We start from the raw sequence: 22,908 nt of genomic DNA on the forward strand, positions 1-22,908 counted from the left end.
GATCGAAATGCCGATACGTTCGCACTGTGTCGTTTAACAGATGTAGCCATGTGTCTTGTGGCGCAAAGGAACCTGGACTCCCCAGCCGGGAGTCACAGACTTAAAAGACTGACAGCCCTCCGGGATGTCGCACATTCTCGGAGCGCCGATCTCGGCTCGCCCAGTGCGCACGCGCGCCGTCCTCGCCCAATGCGCAGGCGCGCTGCCCCCTCCCCCGCCCCGGCAGGGCCCCCTGGCGCGGCGAGTTGAGCGTCGAGCGGGCCAGTGGGCAACAAAGAGTGCCGAGCGGCCTCACCTCCTACCAACGGTCGGCCTAGCAGCTCACCCCCGCCCCAGGCAGGTCTGAGGCGCAGGGAGCGGCTCTGCGGGGACCTGAAGAAACAGCAGTACGTTTGTGGCGCCGGGGGCCAGAGCCCAAGCGGGCCCCCCGGGCAGGTGAAACCCTCGGGAGAGAAGCGGAGTGCCGGGCAGGGGAGCGGGGCCCCCAGGGCGGACAGGGTCCCCGGAGAGAAGGGGGTGCCCTGGGCCGACGTAGCAGCAGGAGGGAAGCTTGTCGCCCTGAGGACAGAAGGGGCCGCCGCAGGCCAGAGGCGGCGTTGCCGTGAGAACGCGGGGGAGGGTGGTCCCCACGGCACCTGCGGCCTCCAGAGAAAAGTGGACCCGAGGGATGGGGGGAGCCTCGGGAAAGAAACGGGGTGCCCCGTGTAGACACGCCCTCGAGGTGAGAAAGGCGGCTCGGCGGGAGGGCGGCCCTTGGCGCAGACGGGGAGGCTCTGAGTCTCGGGGAGTGGGGGCGGACGGAGGTCACCGGCTCTCAGCCGGCCACACTGCCCAGGCGGGCAGGGGCCCCGGGTCCAACGCTGTCACTGAGCAGAAGGGCGCCGCAGGTGGTGCTGGAGTGAGGGGCTTTTTAGCCCTGAGGTGGCCACCTCACCGCGTGTGACTGCTTGTGAAAGAGGGTCCTGACGTCACAGCCGCCTCCTAGCCTTCAAGGGAGCCACCGGTGTTCTTGGTGATAGCTTTTCCTCTGCTTTACCAGGGCATCCTCCTCCCCCGGCCTGCTTTTCTGCAAGATGTTGGGATTCTTGCAGCAGCCTGTAATGGTGACCGCTGAGGTGAACTTGAATATGGTAGCTCTGACCGCGGTGGGATTGCTGAGCCGACTATGGCAGCTTGCCTATCCAAGGGCCGTGGTGTAAGTCAAGCAACTCGATTCTGGGGGCCTCCAGAAGGAACTAATTTTTTTCAGCGCATTGATATCCGGAAGTGCCTTTTTGAGCCCCATAAAATGGGAGAGCCAACTTCTGGGCTTCCTTGGTGATGGATGGTAGTTAGAGGAGAGACCAGCTTGTCCCAAGGACAGCCCCTGCAGAGTCCACCTGTTCAGTCTTGCCCCGTAGGTCAGGAGTAGGTGCAGTATCCATGGTGGGTGACCTTTGACAGCCTGGAGAGTGGAGGGCAGAAGACGGAGGAATTTGGAAGCAAGTCCTCACTGATGGTAGAGTGCGTTCTTTGTCATAATGAGAAATGACTGTTGTTATTATTAAAGGGCTGTTAATGATGTGATTAATATATGTGTTTCTTTTCACTTAACTTTTTATTATGGAAAACATCAAACATGTACAAAAGTACAGAGAATATGTTAGTCACCCAGTTGCAACAGTTACCAGCTCTTAGCCAACTCCCTCCCTGCAGTGGATTTTTTTGAAGCACATCATAGACACTATATTTCATTCATTAAACAATTTAGTATGTTTAAAAGATCAGGAGTCTTGAAAATCACAGGATCACAGTAGCATCATCATGCCTAAGAAACTGACAGCAGTTCCTCTGTGTCAGCAAACGTCCCTGATTGTCTGAAAGAGGTTTCCTGCAGTTGGCGCCTCTCCCTTTTACACCTGCCACTGTTTTGTTGGGTCACCAGCTCTTATTCTCTCGATTGCAGACACGCAGGTGGACAGCCAGATCAGCTTTGTGTCCAGGAGGCCTTTGGTAGACTGGCTCGTGGTATACCCTAACCTACACGCAGGGAGAGAAGTAGATTCTGTGACAGGAAAGCCTCCTGAATGCCCAACTTCCAGGGGGGTGTTTTCCCTCCTGTCCTTGTGGGTATGTGGTGCTGCACACGTGTCTTAATATTCAGGGACGCCATGCAGTTGGGGCAAAAGATCCAACCTTGACTGGTCACTCTCCAAAGTCATTTGGAAGCAAAGGTGTACATTGATCCTCGTGCCTTTTGTGTACAGTTCAGATCTCTAGCTGAACATAACGTGGGTTTGCTTTGCAGTTTTGATGAAGTGTATTACGGGCAGTACATCTCTTTTTACATGAAGCGGATCTTCTTTTTGGATGGCAGTGGACCACCGTTTGGCCACATGCTTTTGGCCTTGGGAGGTAGGACTCCTTAGTAAGAGAAGTGGCTCTTTAACATTTGAACACGGAAGTTCATGAGGGCAGAAGCTGTGTCTTATTTTATTTATTTATCTATTTGGGGCTGCCCTGGGTCTTCGTTGCTTTGCACCAGCTTTCTCTAATTGTGCCGAGTGGGGGCTGGTCTTCACTGTGGCACACGGGCTTCTCATTGCAGAGGCTGCTTGTTGCAGAGCACAGGCTCTACGGTGCGCAGGCTTCAGTAGCTGCCACACATAGACACACGGGCTTAGCTGCTCCGTGGGTCTTATTCTTTTCTTTATCATTGTTCCCCTGTTGCCTGCCGCAGTTTCGTGCTTCAGAAGTATTTACTGAACAGGATAGTTACTGATTCATCTTTTGTTTTAGGTTATTTAGGAGGATTCGATGGTAACTTTCTGTGGAACAGAATTGGAGCAGGTAAAATATCATTGTCATCTCCCTTATTAATGTGCACATATTAGAATTGAGAGGAAGTAGCTATCCTAGAGATTAACAACTACAGTTTATTCATCTGAATCCAGGGTATGATAGTTTGGGTACAAGTGAAAGACTTTCAAAAAGTCCAGTACATTCCTTAATGCTTACTTGCAGTAAGTGTGTTATCCTTGGTCTTTGGTACACGAAGCACACTGTACGTGGCATCTGTACATGCCTCTGTATGTGGCAAGTACCTTTTGTACATATACGTGTGTTGCCACAGTGTTTTTGGAAACAGATTGGGTAAATCTGTAAATAAGCGTTAACTCATTTCAGAGTCCTCAGCATCATCCCGTACTTACTGAGAACCGGCCCTTGACCACATGAAGCCGTGGCCCACACACTCGGTCCCTGATGAGACCCAGCCTTGCAGACTTGCGCTGTGGTCCGTGGGCATGTGCGCCGTGTGAGGAGATGTGGTGGTGTAGGGAGGAGGGTGTGTGCCCCATGCGCTCAGGCCCTCTGTGCTCACTTTTCCAGAATACAGCAGCAACGTGCCCGTGTGGTCCCTGCGCCTGCTGCCGGCCCTCTCGGGGGCCCTGTCGGTGCCCATGGCCTATGAGATCGTGTGGGAGCTCGGCTTCTCTCACTGTGCCGCCACGGGGGCCGCTCTGCTGCTGTTGATTGGTGAGGCCCATGCATCTGCCTGCTCCGGGGGGGCCAGGTCAGCCCCTGCGCTGACCTCTGTCTGCGTCTCTGTGGCCCAGGAGGGCTCGGGGTTTAGTGGATGTGCCCCCTCCCATGTCTGCTACTCGCAGGACAGAAGGAAGCACGTTCAGGGTGTCTAGATGAGACTCTGGGAGTCACCCGACTCCCAGGCTGGGGGTTGTGCATAGGTCTGTGTGTTCAGACTGTGATGTTGTAGAGGGGCAGCCAGTGTGTAGCGGGGCTGCCCAAATGATGCTCCTATGTACGCGCCCCCCACCCCTGGACCATTGCCCCTGGCACCCCAGTCTGTCCTTGAATGAGGACCTCCCCCACGCCCTACTCCCCTTGACCATGGAGACAGATTCAGGAATGAGTGGGTATTCCTCAGAGAGGACTCTCTCAGCCCAGGTCTGTGAACAAATGAAGTTAAGTCAGATGAAAATAAACCAGAATTCATGTCTGTTGAGTGACAACCCTAACTGGGGCCCGTGCCCACAGAGTGTTAGAATGTCCAGGCACCCTGCAGAGTTAGTGTTTCTCCTACAGAAGAGGAAAACAAAGGTTCAGGAAGGGCCACTAACTTCCAGCCAGGTCGAGCCCCCACTTTCCACCTCCAGACTCTGGGACGTTTGGCAAGGACCCTTTTTTGTGGACATTCACCCTTGCTCCCCGACACCTGATGCCCATGTCCTTTTCCCAACAGAGAACGCTCTCATCACTCAGTCAAGGTTAATGCTTTTGGAATCAGTGCTGATATTTTTCAATCTGTTGGCCGTGCTGTCTTACCTGAAGTTCTCCAACTCCCAGAAACACAGGTATGGAGAATGAGACAGAGGAGTCCAGGGGCTTGTCCACCTGAGCAGATCTGATGCCCTTCCACGGGGGACAGCTGCCCCAGGCACCTCCACTGGCTCTTGGCTCCTGACTTCATAAATAATTCTCATCTCTCTATAAACTAAATGGAAACATCTTCTGACCCAAAGGAGAAGTTGTATCAGGAGGACTGCTCTTCGGGGAGATGAGAAATCTTTTCCTTGTACCTGGAGCTCGGTGTAGCCAGCTGAGATCTCTAAGGCCGTGCCTTCTCTGGCCTTCGGGGTAAACGTTCCGAGGCCTCAGCTCTGCTTCTGTGCTTTGCTCCAGGCCCTTCTCCCCGAGATGGTGGTTTTGGTTGGTGCTGACAGGCGTGGCCTGCTCCTGTTCAGTTGGGTGAGTCTGGTGCACTGGGTCTGGGGCGGCAGCCACGGCCTCCACGTGTGTCTCGTCTTGACTTCTTCTTCATCCTGTGTCTTTAGCATCAAGTACGTGGGTGTGTTCACATACTTGCTGGTGCTTGGGGTTGCCGCCGTCCACTCCTGGCACGTGATAGGAGACCAGACGCTGTCAAACGTAGGTGCTGATGCCAAGGGGTGGGGCGGGGCTGGCCTGGGGGCAGGGCTTGGGGGGCAAGGCTGGGAGGTCAGGGGCGGGGTGGGGCTGGTGGGGATCAAGGGTGTAGGTCTGGGGTCGGAGTGAGGTAGGTCTGGGGTCGGAGTGAGGCTGATCCTGGGGGAGCAGGAGGCGGGGCTGGGCTGGGGGTGGAGCTGAGGGCAGGGCAGAGATATGTTGAGGTCGGGGGTGAGGCAGGGCTAGCTGTCGGGGGGCGGGGAGCAGGACGAGAACCCTGAAAGGAGGACTGGGCCCGCCTTCCCCCGGGTGGGGCGATGTCCCCTCCGTCCTCCGGCAGGTCCGTGTGCTCTGCCACCTGCTCGCCCGAGCGGCGGCCCTGGTGGTGCTCCCGGTCCTGGTGTACCTGCTGTTCTTCTACATCCACCTGCTGCTGCTCTGCCGCTCCGGGCCCCACGACCAGATCATGTCCAGTGCCTTCCAGGCCAGCCTGGAGGTAAAAGTGCCGTCCTAGAAAGAAGGCCACACTAGACTCGGGGTTTTCTTAATGTAAACCACCCCAGGCAAGCATCAGAGGGAAAACCAAATCTGGGAAGTGAGGCATGTCTTCACTCTCTCTACACTAATTCTGAACATGCCAGTGGCATGGGAGGGGACGAGGGGTCCACCCTCTGCAGTGTGACCTGCGGGCAGGTGCCAGGCTGCACAGGACAGACATATCTCTGGTGTTCATGCAACTCTCTTTGCAAAAATAAAAACAGGCTCCAGATGAGGCATCGGGAATGTAGAGCCTGAGGTCGGTGGACCTGCTCTTAAGGGCTGGCTCTGCTGACGGCAAATTCTCTGAGTGTTTGGACAGATTTCTTAAATCACCACGTCTTGAGTTAGTCAGATGTAATTGCTTTTATCGCGGGCTACGAGTAAGAAGTAAATGAGGATGAGTTGGGGGAGCTCCCTGGAGGTCCAGTGGTTAGGACTCTGCACTTTCACTGCCAAGGCCTGGGTTCAATCCCTGGTTGGGGAACTAAGATCCCACGTGCCACATGGCATGGCCCCCCAAAAAATAAGGACAAGCAGGGGAGGGGGAGGTGAGCACCTCCCCAGGGGCTGCCTCTAGTCATTGGGAACATGTAACGTGCCAGGATTATGTCACACTTGACCATAGCTGATGGTGTGACTATGGCCTGGATGTGGGGAGGGGCTGTCAAAGGGGCTGGCTTGGGAGTCACGTGTGTGCTGTCTCTCTCTCTCCCTCACTGGCCACCCCGTGCCCCTGTCTCAGGGGGGGCTGGCAAGGGTCACGCAAGGTCAGCCTCTGGAGGTGGCCTTCGGTTCCCAGGTCACCCTGAAGAATGTCTTTGGCCAACCCGTGCCCTGCTGGCTTCACTCTCACCAGAGCACCTACCCTATGATGTAAGTAAGGAAAGTCATGTTTTCAATCCAGAGATTATAACATGTTTTGGGGCTTTTTTTCCCCGCATTTTTGCTGTTACCAATTTTCACTTCATATGAAGGAGCTTGTGAGAATGAAAGAAATGGAGCTCTCAGACCCTGGTGTCACTGAGTCTCGTTATATACCATCGCTGGAGGGACCAGCCCCTCTGGGATGGAAACATATCTGACGCCTCACTGGGTGGCATCTGTAGGGACCTTGGGGGAGGTCGTGGGCCCCTGGCACCCCATCCGCAGTTGCACCCTCTTCTTGCAGATATGAGAATGGCCGTGGCAGCTCCCACCAGCAGCAGGTGACCTGCTACCCCTTCAAGGATGTCAACAACTGGTGGATTGTCAAGGACCCCGGGAGGTGAGTACAGGTCGGGGGACAGCCTGGCCTCAGTCCCTGGCCTCCTCGTAGCTTCAGGACCAGGTCTGTGCCAAGAAGCCCATGGTCAGGGACATAGCAGTGTTCCTAGCAGGTACAGTACAGTTCAGTTCAGTTCAGTTCAGTCTCTCAGTCATGTCCGACTCTTCGCAACCCCATGGATTGCAACATGCCAAGCCTTCCTGTCCATCACCAACTCCTAGAGTTTACTCAAATTCATGTCCATTGAGTCGGTGATACCATCCAACCATCTCATCCTCTGTCGTCCCCTTCTCCTCCCGCCTTCAATCTTTCCCAGCATCAGGGTCTTTTCACATGAGTCAGCTCTTTGCATCACGTGGCCAAAGTATTGGAGTTTCAGCTTCAACATCAGTCCTTCCAATGAATACCCAGGACTGATTTCCTTTAGGAAGGACCGGTGGATCTCCCTGCAGGCCAAGGGACTCTCAAGAGTCTTCTCCAACACCACAGTTCAAAAGCATCTTTTTGGTGCTTAGCTTTCTTTATGGTCCAACTCTCACATCCATACATGGCTACAGGAAAATCACATCCATACATGACTACAGGAAAAACCATAGCCTTCACTAGACGGACCTTCATTGGCAAAGTAATGTCTCTGCTTTTTAATATGCTGTCTAGGTTGGTCAAAACTTTTCTTCCAAGGAGTAAGCATCTTTTAATTTCATGGCTGTAGTCACCATCTGCAGTGATTTGGGAGCCCAAAAAAGAAAAATCTGCCAGTTTCCACTGTTTCCCCATCTATTTGCCATGAAGTAATGGGACTGGATGCCATGATCTTAGTTTTCTGAATGTTGAGCTTTAAGCCAACTTTTTCACTCTTCTCTTTCACTTTCATCAAGAGGCTCTTTAGTTCTTTGCTTTTTGCCATTAAGGGTGGTGTCATCTGCATATCTGAGGTTATTGATATTTCTCCCGGGAATCTTGATTCCAGCTTGTGCTTCATCCAGCCCAGTGTTTCTCATGATGTACTCCACATATAAGTTAAATAAGCAGGGTGACAGTATACAGCCTTGACGTACTCCTTTTCCTATTTGGAACCAGTCTGTTGTTCCATGTCCAGTTCTAACTGTTGCTTCCTGACCTGCATATAGGTTTCTCAAGAGGCAGGTCAGGTGGTCTGGTATTCATTCCCATATCATTCAGAATTTTCCAGTTTGTTGTGATCTACACAGTCAAAGGCTTTGGCATAGTCAATAACCCCGAAGTAGATGTTTTTCTGGAACTCTCTTGCTTTTTCTTTGATCCAATGGATGTTGGCAATTTGATCTCTGGTTCCTCTACCTTTTCTAAATCCAGCTTGAACATCTGGAAGGTCACAGTTCACATATTGTTGAAGCCTGGCTTGGAGAATTTTGAGCATTACTTTACTAGCGTGTGAGATGAGTGCAATTGTGCGGTAGTTTGAGCATTCTTTGGCATTGCCTTTCTTTGGGATTGGAATGAAAACTGACCTTTTCCAGTCCTGTGGCCACTGCTAAGTTTTCCAAATTTGCTGGCATATTGAGTGCAGCACTTTCACAGCATCATCTTTTAGGATTTGAAATGGCTCAACTGAAATTCCATCACCTCCGCTAGCTTTGTTCGTAGTGATGCTTCCTAAGGCCCAGTTGACTTCACATTCCAAGATATCTGACTCTAGGTGAGTGATCACACCGTCGTGATTATCTGGGTCGTGAAGATCTTTTTTGTACAGTTCTTCTGTGTATTCTTGCCACCTCTTCTTAATATCTTCTGCTTCTGTTAGGTCCATACCATTTCTGTCCTTTGTTGAGCCCATCTTTGCATGAAATGTTCCCTTGGTATCTCGTATTTTCTTGAAGAGATCTCTAGTCTTTCCCATTCTATTGTTTTCCTCTATTTGCACTGATCACTGAGGAAGGCTTTCTATCTCTCCTTGCTATTCTTTGGAACTCTGCATTCACATAGGTATATCTCTCCTTTTCTCCTTTGCTTTTCGCTTCTCTTCTTTTCACAGCTATTTGTAAGCCCTCCTCAGACAGCCATTTTGCTTTTTTGCATTTCTTTTTCTTGGGGATGGTCTTGATCCCTGTCGCCTGTATAATGTCACGAACCTCTGTCCATAGTTCATCAGGCGCTCTATCAGATCTAGTCCCTTAAATCTATTTCTCACTTCCACTGTATGATCGTAAGGGATTTGATTTAGGTCATACCTGAATGATCTAGTGGTTTTCCCCACTTTCTTCAGTTTAAGTCTGAATTTGGCAATAAGGAGTTCATGATCTGATCCATCCCATGTAGGGCCACCCAAGATGGATGGGTCATGGTGGAGAGTTCTGACAAAATGTGGTCCACTGGTGAAGGGAATGGCAAACAACTTCAGTATTTTTGCCTAGAGAACCCCATGAACAGTATGAAAAGGCAAAAAGATAGGACATTAAAAGATGAACTCCCCAGGTCATCTTGTAGGTGCCCAATATGCTACTGGAGATCAGTGGAGAAATAACTCCAGAAAGAATGAAGAGACAGAGCCAAAGCCAAAATAACACCTAGTTGTGGTTGTAACTGGTGATAGAAGCAAGGCCTGATGCTGTAAAGAGCAATATTGCGTAGGAACCTGGAATGTTAGCTCCATGAATCAAGGCAAATTGGAAGTGGTCAAACAGGAGATGGCAAGAGTGAACGTCAACATTTTAGGAATCAGCGAACTAAAATGGACTGTAATGGGTGAATTTAACTCAGGTGACCATTATATCTACTACTATGGGCAAGAATCCCCTAGAGGAAATGGAGTAGCCATCATAGTCAACGAAAGAGTCCAAAATGTGGTACAAATAAGAGTCCGAAATGCAGTATTTGGATGCACTCTCAAAAATGACAGAATGATCTTTGTTCGTTTCCAAAGCAAACCATTCAATATCACGGTAATCCAAGTCTATGCCCCAACCACTAATGCTGAAGAAGCTGAAGTTGAACAGTTCTATGAAGACCTACAAGACCTTCTAGAACTAACACCCAAAAAAGATGTCCTTTTCATTTTAGGGGACTGGAATGCAAAAGTCAAGAAACACCTGGAGTAACAGGCAAATTTGGCCTTGGAGTACAGAATGAAGCAGGGCAAAGGCTAATAGTTCTGCCAAGAGAATGCACTGGTCACACCCTCTTCCAGCAACACAAGAGAAGACTCTTCACATGGACATCACCAGATGGCCAACACCAAAATAAGATTGATTATATTCTTTGCAGCCAAAGATGGAGAAGCTCTAAACAATCAGCAAAAACAAGACCTGGAGCTGACTGTGGCTCTCAGATCATAAACTCCTTATTGACAAATTCAGATTTAAATTGAAGTACGGCACAGCTGCGGTCAATGTGATGATGACGAAGGGGGCCACACCAGGAAGTGTGGAAAGTGACCTGAAGTTTCAGAAAAGAGTTAAATGTGTATGTTCACCTCGTACGAGGAACACGCTGATGGGGTGGCTGTGAGACTCCACAGAGCCTGAGCGAGGACCCCACGAATCCGGCCGTGCTCTCTTCCAGGCACCAGCTGGTGGTGAACAACCCCCCGAGGCCCGTGCGGCACGGCGACCTTGTGCAACTGGTGCACGGCATGACCACCCGCCTCCTCAACACGTGAGTCCTGCCGCTGCTCAGAGTGGGCGTGCCCGCGTCACCGCCTTGGGTCCCGCTCTGCAGGAGGTGTCGAGGGCCAGGAGGGGAGACCTCAGTGATGGCACGTGGGCTGGGAAGGAGAGTCCCAACCAGAGTGAAGTGTGGGGCACCCTAGCAGACTGGGGCACCTGCTGAAAGGAGAAGCGAATTCAAGAAGGCCATGAGCTGGGGGACAGAGCCAGGAACCCTACCTGGCCTGGCCCCTGGGCCACCTCTGCTGTCCTTCCACCCAGCCTCTCGGGTCATCCACGTGGCCTCAGGGACCCCGCCCTCCCCTCCTTGGACATCTGGGCTCTCCATGCCACGTCCGCCTTGTCCTCTCCCCCTTCTGCCATCCCTGGGTTGGGAAATCCACGGGGCTCCAGTCCTTCCTGCCCTCACTCCCAGTCCCGGTGAGAATCGCCCGCCCTCTGCACACAGCAGGCACCGCTCCCTCTGAAAACTCACACTTGACCAACCTCACGTCTCTGCCAAGAGCCTCCAGGGATACCCAGCGTGACCGTCACACTCAGAATAACTCCCCACTCTCTCCTGCCTGCCAGCCCCCCCGGGACCTGGCCCACTGACTCCCTGGTAGGCTTCATGCCAGTCACCGTAGCCCCCTGCTGCCCCCAAAATGACCCCGTGCAGCCTCCCTGGGGCCTTTGCTCACTCTGTCTGCCTGGAATGCTTTACAGCTCAGACCCCACTGCCATCCCCACCATGGCCCACTCTTTAACTTTTTTAAAGAATAATGTTATTCGTTTATATTTTTGGCTGCACCAGGTCTTCACTGTTGCCTGCAGGCTACTCTCTAGTCATGGTGCTTGGGCTTCTCATTTTGGCGGCTTCTCTTATTTCGGAGCACTGGCTCTAGAGCTCAGGCTTCTGCAGTGGCGCCGCCTGGGCTCCGTAGTTGCAGTCCCTGGGCTCTAGAGCATGGGCTCAGTTGCCCTGCAGCATGTGGGATCTTCCTGGAGCAGGGATAGAGCCCGTGTCTCCTGCATTGGCACACAGATTCTTTACCACTGAGCCATCAGGAAAGCCCCCATGCAGTCACTTTATTCAGGGGTCTGCTGAAATGTCCCTGCACCAAAAGCATTTCTTGTGCACTGTGCCCACCGGGGTCAGTGTTTTTCGTGGCACTCATAGGGCCCGCAGTCATATCTGACTTTTCAGGGTCGTGAGGGCCTCGTCCTTACTGCTCACTGAGGGTCCTCCCCCCATGTGGTCCCCCACAAAGTCCAATCAGGCATGGTTTCCCTGAAAGTAGACAAGGGGAACTGACGTCCCTGGGCACTTGTTTTGCCACAGTATTCTTGGTGCCCCAGCCATTTCCGTGACCTGGCGTCAGGGAGCCCCCAGTGGCCAGGCTGTGCTCCCAGCTTGGTTTATCCTCTACGAAGGGGATGGTGAACCCGTGGTTTAGATGGACATCTCCCTACTTCCCCATCATGTGCGTCCCCGGAGGCGTGGTCACTGCAGGGCCTCTGCCCTCCGTGAGGGGTTTGGCGCCCTGGGGAATGGCAGGCGAGGTGCTTGAAGGTTGAGCTGGCTTTGTTTCGTGAAAAAAAGTGTTCTTTTCCTCCTTAAAGAACAGTGAGTGCCTTTCAGGAGAGCTTGGGGCGCCCCCAGCAGCGCTATTTGGTTTTCCAGGCACGATGTCGCAGCCCCCCTGAGCCCCCACGCGCAGGAGGTTTCCTGCTACATTGACTACAACATCTCCATGCCCCCCCAGAACCTCTGGCGGCTGGTGAGTCCCCGGCCACCTCGAGCACGGGCATCACGGCCCTTTCTGAACTGCGTTCTGGATCAAGTGACCCCCTGTTCTACAGAAAGGGGGAGCCAGGGGATTTTCCTGTGTCCAGGAAGGAGCTGCGGATGGTGGGTGGGTCCCCGTCCCCACCCCCACCTCCCAGCACCTCGCACAGACCTCTGGAATAAAGGCGATGGCACTGTCTGGGATCAGCCGTGTCAGCTTCCCTTGGGGGACTGTCCCCTAGTATCAGACCAAGCCAGTCTCACCGTGGTGACTGGTCTTCATCTTTAACATTTAAGGAAACCTGAAAAAGAGTCAACTAATGGCCTAGATCTACTTTTACAGGACATCGTGAACAGGGAGTCAGACACGGATGTCTGGAAAACCATCTTGTCAGAGGTCCGCTTTGTGCACGTGAACACCTCGGCCATCCTCAAGGTCAGCGAGACCGCCTCACCGGTGCTGCCCAGAGGGGCAGACTGAAGGGGGCCGTGGGGGGGTTACAGGGTCTCTGTAACTGCTCAGAACTGAAACCTGGTGTGAAGCTCCCTGAAGGAGAGCCACTGCCCTTGTGGGTGACCTGGGGTGGGGTCCCCCCAGCTGGGTGGGCCCGGGCCCTCCATCAACGATCCCCCCACCATCTTGTTTTGCCAGCTGAGTGGAGTGCCCCTCCCGGACTGGGGCTTTCGGCAGCTGGAAGTGGTCGGGGAGAAGCTGTTTCGGGGCTACCACGAGAGCACTGTGTGGAACGTGGAGGAGCACCGCTACGGCAGGAGTGAGCGTGCCCGGCTCCTAGGGGTGGGGCAGCCCGCAGGCTCCAGGCCCCGTTGTGGACCCTCCCCCTTCCTGCCCCACTCCCTCCTGGGTGGGCGAGGGGGGCAGTGCCACCGGAAGGCAGGTCAAAGAGAGCTTTTGACTGGAAAGATGGCCAGGCGGGTGGGGGACCATGGACTGTGTCCTGCGGGTTCTTTGGAAAGCAGTGGCGGCTGCCATGGGCAGCTCCCTGACCGGGTTTTGCTCGCGTCCCTTGGTCCCCGTGTGCCTGCCAGGCCAGGAGCAGAAGGAGAGGGAGCTGGAACTGCACTCCCCCACCCAGGTGGACATCAGCAGGAACCTCAGCTTCATGGCCAGATTCTCCGAGCTGCAGGTGACAGGCGGGCAGACAGGCAGCTGACCTTGCCTTTCGCTGGGAGGGCCACATGGTCTGTCCAGCATCAGCCTTCTAACTGGGACCTGCCTCGGCGGGGAGGGCCATTGCCCTCTGTCCTCTGTCCATGTTGTGCCTGGCACCGTCAGCCCCCAGCCTCCCGGCCTTCCCGCTGTGTGGCTTTGCTGGCAGTAACTTCAGGAGCCAAGGAGACATGCAGCAGTGTGGCACTGCTCTCAGGTCAGGTCGATATGGCACAGCCCCAGGGAAGTCGGAACTGGCACTCAGCATCCCCAGTGTCAAGGCGCCCTTACTGCCCCACCCCATCCCTTAATTCACAAACTGGAACCCAGGAGAGGCGCCTCCTGGGCTGCCTCTGCAGGTGACCTGAGTGAACTTGAGGTTGGCTGCCCCCATGAAAGGGGCAGCGGTTTACTCCGCCCCCTGGCAGATCCCTTGGCTGTGAAGGGCGTCTGGCTGTCCAGTGACTCCCAGTGGCCTCTGTTGTCTGCAGTGGCGGATGCTGACGGTGAGAAGTGACGATTCGGAACACAAGTACAGCTCCACGCCGCTGGACTGGGTCATGCTGGACACCAATATCGCTTACTGGCTGCACCCCAGGACCAGTGTAAGCATGGCATCTGCAGGCAGTCAGCCCATGCCTGAGAGGCCTGTGATGTTAAGAGCAGCCACTGCGTCCGCCCAAGCCCTGGCCTTCCCGTGCCATCCTGACAAAAGCCAAGGGCTTCTTGTTCTCCAAGGGCTCTGGCAGCATGGGGCCCTAGCTCCCCTGAGGTGCTGAGGGGTCAGGTCCCTGCGTGTCCGCAGGGAGGGACACCCGACTTTGCTGCTGCCATGGCAGTGCATGGTTCCCCTTGCCCAGCCGACGTGGTTTTTAAAACCATCCCACTTGATTCCCCTCCTGGTACCTGGTGTCCAGGCCAGTCAGTGCTCTGCTTCCCTGTCCAGCTTGTCTTCACCTGGTGGGGCAAACGCAGTACGTGGTCTGTGCCTGGTAATGACTTATGCTAGGGGGGTGCAGCCCCCTTTCCCCCCGCGGACTTGGGGGGCCGTGGCGTGCTGAGAAGCGGGCACTGAGGACCTTCTGCATCACCACCCCCGTCCCCCTCCTTGTGAGCCACTCTGCTGTCCAGAAACAACCCCATCCACTCCCGGCTCTGATTCCACTTACAGAGCTGAGCACCTTCACACATCCGTCCTAGCTGCCATGGCTGAGGGTGGGCGGCGCCCGTGCCTGCCCTGGGCCACACCAACCGGCCTCTCCCTCCCACAGGCGCAGATCCACCTGCTTGGGAACGTCGTGATCTGGGCCTCCGCCAGCCTTGCCACCCTGGTGTATGCCCTGCTGTTCGTCTGGTACCTGCTCAGACGCAGGAGGAGAGTCTGTGACCTCCCTGAGGGTCTGTGCCGTGGCCCACGCACCTCTCACACCCCGTCCCTCTGGTTTGGGCTGGAGCTCTGTGTGCTTCGGGCCACATCAGCAAGCGCAGCCTTGGGCCACCTCTGTGTTTCTGCCCCGAGGGCACTTCTGTCTCTTCCCCAGAGACATGATGCTATGCTCCAGTCCCCATGTCACCTTCAAGGCTTCTCCAGGGCCATGCAGGTGTCGGGCCTGAATTGTTCCCTGACCCCAGCACCCCTGGAAGTGGCTGATGGGACAGCTGCCAGGAGGCACTTGGGGGGGTGGTTTGCAAGAACAGAACCCCCCTTAAAACCCGTTCTGATACAGGAAAGGAGCCAACGCCCGGGGTGGGCCCCAAAGGCCGCCAGGGGTGGGGAGGCGCCCACTCTGGGCTCAGCTGAGCTGGTCATTCTCTCCGCTAGTCCCGGCTCCTGGGCGGGTGCATGGTGCAGGCCCGCCCCTACCCGCTGAGGAGTGAGACTGAAAATCAGGAGTCAGCTGGGCCTGGCCCAGTGCTGGCGCGTCTCAGGACTGGGACAGCAGGGGCAGCAGGAAATCCGGGAGGTTCTTAGGACACAGTCTGCTCTTCCTTCAGAGACGGTGGAGGCGCTGGGATGGGAGACAGAAAGCAGGGGCTGCGAGTTCACGGGCTCACTTGTGGATGATGAGGCGAGCCTGCCTGGCAGCAGGGAGCCTCCTGGCTCAAGATGGCCTTCCCTGCAGACCGCTGGCTGCGCTGGGTGCTGGCTGGGGCTCTGTGCGCCGGGGGCTGGGCCGTGAACTACCTGCCTTTCTTCCTGATGGAGAAGACGCTCTTCCTCTACCACTACCTGCCGGCGCTCACCTTCCAGATCCTGCTGCTGCCCGTGGTCCTGGAGCACGTCAGCGACCACCTGTGCAGGTACAGGGCCTTGGCAGCCACGCGCCCCGGGTCGGGGGGCGGGGTCCGGGGGGAGTCATGAATGGTGATTCCAGCGTGGTGTGGACAGGGTTAGCCAGAAGCACTAGCAAGGCTCCCGGGGTTCCGAGCACAAAGCTAAGGCTGGTGGGAGGTGAAGCCAGGGGATACGTGTGGAAGGACCTTTGGCCTGGAGGAACAAAGAAAGGGAGGTGAGGGGCGGCCCAGCAGATACACCAGGGGGCCTGTAAACCAGAGTGGGTCCTGGAGGCTGGTCCTCGGGCAACTCAGGAGGGCAGTTCTGTGCTCCCGCTGCTGAGACGGAGCAGGAGCTGGGGAGTTCAGGAAGCAGAGCAAGTGAGGAGGGGCGCTGAGTGGGTCTGGCAGGACTTGACGAGGGCTGACACTCAGGCTGGGGCGCCGGGGGGACCTCGCGGTGGAAAGGGTGGAAAGGGCCAGCCCCCCCACCGTGCTCTGCTCCGGGCTGGCAGGTCCCAGCTCCAAAGGAGCCTCTTCACGGCCCTGGTCGTGGCGTGGTTCACCTCCGCCTGTCACGTGTCGAACATGCTGCGCCCGCTGACCTATGGGGACAGGTCTCTGTCACCCAGTGAGCTCAAGGCCCTTCGCTGGAAAGACAGCTGGGACATCCTGATCCGGAAATACTAGTGGGACACAGACTCGCCGACGAGCGGCAGGGCTGGGTCGGGACAGGGTCCTGGATGGGCGTGTTTCCGGCAGGCAGGCAGAGCGGCTCTGAGCTTGGTGGAGACATGGGCTTGGCTGGGATTCTGCTCTGGTCTCGTTGAAGAAATGGCCCTCCGACAGGCACCTCGTTTTCAGCAAAGTCTGTTTTCCCTGATCATAAGGAACACCTCCTCACTGCGCCTTCTAAGAGCCCCGTGCACTCACTGAGTGTGGAGCTGCTGGGTGGGACTCATGACAGCCGAGAAAGGGCAGGGAGGGGCTGGTTCTAGTCGACCCAGACAAGGGCCGGTCTTGCTCAGAGGCCGGTGGTGGGCTCAACCCGGGTCCCTGTTCCTGCTGACCTAGGAAGGCCCCGGGGACTCCCCCTCACGGTTCAGTGGGCCGTGAGACCTCGAACGCCAGCCCAAGGGGGCTGGGGGAGGCCGGCCGTGACTCCTCTTACTGGCCCCAACCCCCACCCAGAGCCTGCCGAGAGGTGAGCAGTAGCCTGTCATCCAACGCATTTCCTGGTCCTGATTCTGCCTTTTTTTGTGTAATTAAAAAGGGACAAACTGGCATTCACATTTGGTGTTATTTATTGGTTTTCTCTCCAAAAAGAACAGTGAGCTTGACAAAACCGTCAGTCATCAGAAACCAGCCCTCGAGCTCAGCCAAGCTCGCCCGACGTCCCTGTGTAACTAGTTAGAACTCGAAAGCTGGCCGCAAAGGGGAGGGACCACTTTTACAGTAACAGCTGCCACATGGAAGGGGGGACAAACCAGGACAAGACCACTAGTGTCTGGGAGGCAAGGTCACTGGGCAAGCGCAGGGGACTGGCCACTTTGGGCCACAGCATCTGCTCACGCTGCCCGGTCTACACACGCCTTGGCCATGAGCGACACCAGGAAAGCCCTGTCCAGATGGCAGCCTGGGCTCTGGGGGGCCAAGCGGGACACTGCTCACAGGAAAGCAGGCAGGGCTGGGCCAGGGACCCTGGCTGTGCGTCTGGTGCTGGTTAAGGAGAAGCTTGCTCCCCAGGGCTCCCTCCTGGCTCTGCCTTTGGAGCATAGGCCAGAAGGAAGGACACCTCTCCGTGGCTCCTTGCGTACCAGATCAGTGTGTACCAGGATCACGACCCACTGGTGGGTCGTGAAGTTGGGTTACTAGGTCACAGCGAGCATGGTGTTAGGAAACCAGAGTAAACAGAAAACATGTGGTTGTACATAACAAGTAAAACGGAAGAGGGTTATCTTCAAACTTGGGTTCCAGTTACACATGAGTGAACCAGGTCACACTAGTCTCTCTTGCCGGAGGTTCACCGTCAAAATCACAGCGACCAGGCTGTTCTCCCAAACACGGGCCTCGTGTACCGCACGTTCTGTGGTCTTTCTCAGCAGCGAAGAGCGCTTCCAGCCCCCGTGACATGAGGAAGTGGGAGAGGAGGTCAGGGCCGCCGACAGAGAACCTGTCATACCGTCTGGATGACTCGTCCTGGTCTCCCGAGTTAGCCGGGACCCCGACAACGCCCCGTCAATGGCCGCATGTTTCGGGGCAGGCGGGCCTCTCTGGGCCCGCCGGGTGCCGAGCAGCCCGCTCCTCAGTGGGGCCTGCTGCTGGACTCCAGGTGCGAGCGCTTGCCCGAGGCCAGCACCGCGGGGTGCTCCCCCGGCTCCGGGAACGTCCTCTTGTGGCTGCGCCCGTTGGCCCCCGCGCGGTGCCACTTGCAGATGTCGCCGTTGAGGATGTCCTGGATGTGCTGCACGATGAGGTTGATGGCCACTGCGGGGACACACGGGCGGGGTCAGCTGCCGCCCGCCCAGCCGCCACCCGCCGTTACCCGCGAGGCACACGCTTCCCTCCACGAGGCATCCGCCTGCCACCGAGCCTCAGCAGGCAGACCGGTGCCCGCTGGGGCTGGGCATGGTAAAACTGACCTGGCATGGTGGTGTGGGTTTCTGTTAACTAACCCTGGGTGTGATACTTCTTGCCAACAAGGGACTCCCTGTCAAACAGTCCTCCATGTATTTTTTTTTCCTCACCACCTTTACTGAAACTTAACTGACATCGTACGTTCTGTCACCTTAAGGTGTAAAACATGTTGCGTGTTCTAAGTGTGTTGTGAACCTCTGCCACACATGTACATGGACGGGCCTCATCCCCCGGGGGCGTCTCAGTAACCTGGCCGGGCCGGGCCGGGCCTGCCGCATGGCCCTGGGGGTGGGGGTGGCACAGGCCTGCTCCTTACCCATGTTGTCAACCCCTCGAGGGATGATCACATCTGCGTACTTCTTTGTCTACAAGGCAAGAAAAGGAGGGTCTTGTGAGATGCTTTCAGCGTGCCTGGGCCTAGATGCGGGGTACACACGCAGGCCGCCATGAAGGGTGAGGAGGCGGGGGCAGGGGCTCAGGTAAGAGGTTGCGAGCCCAGAAGTAAGGGAAGCTGAGCCGAAGCAGAGGGAAGGGATGGCGCGCGTCTGCCGGCTTCTTGGAGACGCTCCTCTGTGAGCACCGCTGTCGGGCCAGTGCTCTGTGCAGACGCCTGGCACTCCGGGCCGGCTGAGGTGGGGCGCCCTTCCAGTGCACACGGTGCGGAACCCTGCGAGAGCAGGGCTGCACCCCAGGCAGGGAAGTCGCGGGAGCTGCTCCCCTTCCTGCCTCGCCCCTCCTCTGCTCCCTCACCGAGTAGCCCACTCCTGTCGGCACTATGGTGCTGCTAAGGAGGGACCCCCAAGTGCTGCTGGGGGGGGGGGCGCGGGGGGCACCTCCGAATGAGCTGAGTGCCACCAGTGTATAGGCCTGGGCCAAGGAGGCCTGTCCCAAGAGATGAGCCGTGGGGGCGGGGGGAACAGGGACAGACTGGGTCCCGGGGCAGCCGTGTCTGCAGGCAGAGGAGACCCAGGGCTGAACTCCCACGGGGCTGGGCCACTCTGCTGGGCTGTGGGGGCAGGCGGGAGCGACCAGCTGAGGGCTGAGAAAGGTCCTAGCGGGGGGGACACAGGCGGCTTGGTCACCTCGCCGAGGCGCCCCGTGAAGGGGAGGGGTGGGGAGGGACTGGCCGAGCACACTTCTGCCTCCATCCAGGGGCACCCAGTCACACCTGGTGTCCAGAGCCTCACGGTAAACCACCTACTTTTCAAAAGTATCTTTCTGGGGATAAGAGACTGCGGAACAGTCAATTTCCTAATCATTTTCTAGAAACTCCAAGACCATGAGTGTAAAATAAAATGTTTTCATGAACTGGCAAAGAGAGAACTCCTTTGTCCCATTTATCTAAAGCAGGAATCCTGCTTCTCATTCCTCTGTGCCTCACTTTACCCTTTAGGAAACAATACTGTGAAATTTCCCTTTGAATCTCTCCACCATCCTATCCAGTGAGAGAGGTGAGATGGAGGAAAAGACAGATGGCTGCACAAGTGAATTCCTCCTCTACACGCCAGCTAGACCTTCCTCCACCCCCGAGAAACACACGGTGTGGAGGAGGTTTTTAAGCACCTACTGTGCGTCAGACAGCACTTTGGCAGCTAACAGACAGAGATCCCTGCCCCCATGGAGGCCCCCTGCTCCTGTTCAGAAGGGCTGGGGGGAAGGAGAGGCACAGTGTGGGCAGTGGACGAGCAGTGCCCTGGACAGATGCAGACAAGAGCATGGGGGGAGGTGACGCTGGTGCACGGGGTGAAGCCTGGCGCGGGGAGGAGGGGTGCGAAGGACAAAGGACCCGTTCCCAGCTGAGAACCACTCCCTGGGACCATGGGCACGAGAGGCTAACTTCTCCACGTATACAGCAGACCGCGTCCGTCCACGACTCGGATCTCACAGAACGGGCACCAGGGGGCCTTCTGACAAGGGGGGAAAGGAGGTCCCTGGGCAAGCGGAAGGTGGTACCGGCAGGCAGAACTCCTCGAAGGCCGGCTTGACGAAGGTGGTGTACTGCGTCAGGATCTGCTCTAGGTCCCGGCCCCGCTGCACGTCCCGGAGAACTGCGGTGACAGGAGAGAGCAGGGGCCTGCAGATGCCGGGGAGCCTAGGGCCGGGCTGGCCAGGGGCAGAGGGGCCCGCGTCCGCCTTACCTCTCCGAGACAGCCTGACGTCGGAGTCGGTGTCCACGAAGAGGCGCAGGTGGAACATGTCCCGGATCTCCTGGCTGTAGAAGACCAGGATGCCCTCAAACAGGACCACGTCTGCGGGGTAGACCACCGTGGTGTCCGCGAGCCTGAGGGTAGGCCAGGGGAGAAGCCTGCCGTCAGCATCAGACCCTGAGCACGGATGAGGGGGGCTGTCCCAGGAACCAGTGGGGCACAGCCCCAGGGTGGGAGGGGTGTCCTCACCAGCCCCCCGCACACAGCCCCCTTCTCCCAGAACCACCCGCTTACCTTGAGTGTGTCACAAAATCATAGGTGGGGACCTCGACCGTTTTGCCCTCCACGATGTTTTTCAGAGTCCTGTGCATCAAATCGTTATCAAAAGCATCTGCGGGGGTGGAACAGAAAGCAGGGCAAGTCCTTATGCTGAGAACTCGCTCTGCCCTGGGGTCTGCTGGGTGCGGGTGCTGCCAACGACCCTAAGGAACATCTGGCCTGGAGGAGCCCCCACGAATTCCATCTGCAGGGCCCTCTGCAAACCACAGGCTGGACCTGTTCTCGCTGCCCCGGGGCAGTGCCACTGCCTGGGCCGCTGTCCCACCCACAAGTCTGAACACACGGATCTCCTGATCAGCCAGTTCTGGGAGGTAGGTGAGCTAGGCATCTTGCTTCTAGTTCTGAGAAATAACACAGACTAACGCTTCTGGGACCTTCTTCCCATGTGTGCCCTGGAAAGGAATAAAGATGGGAGCCAGCCACTGGGCGGAATCGTCTACTAGCAGCAGGGAGGGGCAGCATGGCTATCCCCCTCACCCACCCCCTCTCCACCTGTTCCCCTGGCCCCTGACCAGACCAGGAAAGGGAGCTTCAAGGCCTCTGGTTCTCGTTCACCCACTGCTGGCCTCTCGAGGACTCTGCCCCAGTGGAAACAGTCTGCATAGCAGGCCCCTGATAGCATGAAGGCATTTAGGTTTCTCCACGACCACAACTGTGGCAGAGCAGTGGGCCTGAAGACCCTTCTGAGCTGCAGACTCCCTGACGGGCTCCAACCAATGGAGCCTGGAGCTCCTGCAGGGCCCAGAGCACACAGGAGAGACCCCGGACTTAACCCCCAATCCGCTCCACAGAGGTTTAGCCAGGGACCACCTGGGGCCACTTCCCCATCCACGGCCAACTCTGGACCCAGTCTCTGCGGTCTGCCCTTCTCCCCAACTCCCTCCCCACCTTCAGAGCCTCTACCTGGGTGGTCGAAGTTGTACTGTCCCTTCAAGGCCTTGGCCTTCTGCTCCGCGGTCAGGACCTTATAGAACCTGTCTTGGCTCAAGATGACCAGCTTGCGCTGCCGGTGATCCACTTCATTCTGTCCCAGCAGCTCCATGATCTTCTCGCACACAGTGGACTGGGAAACACACAAACAGGAGCCCCGCCTGGAGACGCCCACCCCGGCGCATCAGCTCCTGAGCGGCCGCGAGGTCAGCGGCTGCGCCTGGCGGGGAAGGCGCTGGGGTACACCAGCAGGGGCAACGCGGACCCGGAGGCCACGAGCGGCCAGGCCAGCCGGGAGCTTGCGGGGGTGCCCCGGGGTCCAGCGACCCGCTCCCCGCCTGGCCCGCCGCGGCCCCAGCCCCTCCGCCCCCGGCCCTGTCCACGTCCGGGAGGTGGGTGGGGAGCACCTCGCGGCAGCTAGAAGCGGGGGTCTCCCTCTGGACTGAGGCCCGACAGGCCGCGCAGAGTCCCGGGGGCGCCCAGGGTGACTCGCAGGCCCCGCCGCGCCGCCCAGCCCCTTACCTTGCCGCTCGCGGTGCCGCCGCTCACGCCGATCAAGAAGGGCCGCTGGTGAGGGCGGTCCGCCTCGGGCCCGGCGCCCTCGCAGTCGCCGCCTCCAGCCGAAGCCATCTCCGGCGTCGCTCGACCGCATCTGACTCCCGGCTCCCGCCGCCGCCGCGCAAAGGTCGGAGACGCCCCCCACCCGGGGCTCCACTTCCGGGAGACACGCGGCGCGGCAGGGGGTGGGGCGGCGGGCGCGCGGGGCACGGCGGGAGTTGTAGTCCTGGTTGGTGGCTGAGGGCGCTGCTCATGCGTAGGCCTGGCCGAGCCTTCCCGCTGGGCCTGGAAGGCCGCCGAGGCACCTGGACTTGTTACCGCGACGCCGGGTTGTTTTTTATTATTTGCTGCAAAAGCCAAAAGCCAAAAGCCAGTCGGTTTCGCAACTGGCTGCAGTAGTCTCCAGATGTCGGGCGGCCTCCGAGAAGGTTCCTTCTGCCCGCACCTCCGCGCTGCCTGGGGTTGGGGTGGGAAGCGTCGGAATGATCCTCCAGGGCCGCAAGGTCAGGGTGGGGTGCTTGGGCATAGTGGCGGGTCGGACTTCTGAGCCCCGTGACCCGAGTTGGAAACTAGAACCGGTTCTGCAGCCTTGTGTGCGGTCACCCAAGAGCATGCCGTCACCTCCACACCGGGCCCCGGTGGTCAGCCCTTGCCTCCACCGCGTGGGTCCAGTCCTCTTGCCTGGGCACAGGCTTGGCCCTGCCCCTGTTGGCCCT

The 22,908-nt window shown here is 57.2% G+C and overlaps 2 protein-coding genes across 6 annotated transcripts; one reads left to right on the forward strand and one right to left on the reverse strand.

Annotated features, from left to right (window-relative positions):
* The first annotated feature begins 203 nt into the window (after window positions 1-203).
* Window positions 204-17,009, forward strand: POMT1 (protein O-mannosyltransferase 1). Of its 3 annotated transcripts, none has more exons than XM_055541449.1 (20): window positions 204-435; window positions 1,040-1,195; window positions 2,288-2,394; window positions 2,779-2,829; window positions 3,370-3,516; window positions 4,241-4,352; window positions 4,681-4,746; window positions 4,833-4,926; window positions 5,264-5,419; window positions 6,206-6,336; window positions 6,632-6,727; window positions 10,268-10,360; window positions 12,035-12,131; window positions 12,483-12,575; window positions 12,792-12,912; window positions 13,187-13,284; window positions 13,799-13,912; window positions 14,579-14,705; window positions 15,431-15,608; window positions 16,097-17,009. In XM_055541449.1, exons 2-20 carry the CDS (start codon window positions 1,074-1,076, stop codon window positions 16,269-16,271), a joined length of 2,178 nt encoding a protein of 725 aa, XP_055397424.1. In that variant the 5' UTR covers window positions 204-435; window positions 1,040-1,073; the 3' UTR covers window positions 16,272-17,009. The 3 variants fall into 3 exon arrangements, with proteins under 3 accessions (XP_055397424.1, XP_055397423.1, XP_055397426.1); XM_055541448.1 differs by having other exon boundaries at window positions 204-386; XM_055541451.1 differs by having other exon boundaries at window positions 204-386; window positions 16,344-17,009.
* Window positions 16,868-22,378, reverse strand: UCK1 (uridine-cytidine kinase 1). 3 transcript variants are annotated; one of them, XM_055541452.1, is made up of 7 exons: window positions 22,157-22,373; window positions 21,608-21,767; window positions 20,660-20,756; window positions 20,357-20,499; window positions 20,172-20,266; window positions 18,535-18,583; window positions 16,868-18,068 (listed from the first exon to the last, which is right to left on the reverse strand). In XM_055541452.1, exons 1-7 carry the CDS (start codon window positions 22,262-22,264, stop codon window positions 17,887-17,889), a joined length of 834 nt encoding a protein of 277 aa, XP_055397427.1. In that variant the 5' UTR covers window positions 22,265-22,373; the 3' UTR covers window positions 16,868-17,886. The 3 variants fall into 3 exon arrangements, with proteins under 3 accessions (XP_055397427.1, XP_055397429.1, XP_055397428.1); XM_055541454.1 differs by having other exon boundaries at window positions 21,608-21,795; window positions 22,157-22,295; XM_055541453.1 differs by lacking the exon at window positions 20,172-20,266 and having other exon boundaries at window positions 17,930-18,068; window positions 22,157-22,378.
* Window positions 22,379-22,908: the final 530 nt, after the last annotated feature.

Source organism: Bubalus kerabau, chromosome 11 (assembly GCF_029407905.1).
Source record: "Bubalus kerabau isolate K-KA32 ecotype Philippines breed swamp buffalo chromosome 11, PCC_UOA_SB_1v2, whole genome shotgun sequence".
NCBI classification, from domain to species: domain Eukaryota; kingdom Metazoa; phylum Chordata; class Mammalia; order Artiodactyla; family Bovidae; genus Bubalus; species Bubalus kerabau.

Bases quoted from the DNA above. Each gene is read 5' to 3' on its own strand.
- POMT1 (XM_055541449.1), top strand. From the start codon at position 1,074: ATGTTGGGATTCTTGCAGCAGCCTGTAATGGTGACCGCTGAGGTGAAC. The intron at 4,927-5,263 runs GTAGGTGCTGAT...GTCCTCCGGCAG, and splicing joins GAGACCAGACGCTGTCAAAC to GTCCGTGTGCTCTGCCACCT. The intron at 6,337-6,631 runs GTAAGTAAGGAA...CTCTTCTTGCAG, and splicing joins CAGAGCACCTACCCTATGAT to ATATGAGAATGGCCGTGGCA.
- UCK1 (XM_055541452.1), bottom strand. From the start codon at position 22,264: ATGGCTTCGGCTGGAGGCGGCGACTGCGAGGGCGCCGGGCCCGAGGCG. The intron at 21,768-22,156 runs GTAAGGGGCTGG...TGTGTTTCCCAG, and splicing joins GCGGCACCGCGAGCGGCAAG to TCCACTGTGTGCGAGAAGAT. The intron at 18,584-20,171 runs GTACCACCTTCC...CTTGCCTTGTAG, and splicing joins TCGAGGAGTTCTGCCTGCCG to ACAAAGAAGTACGCAGATGT.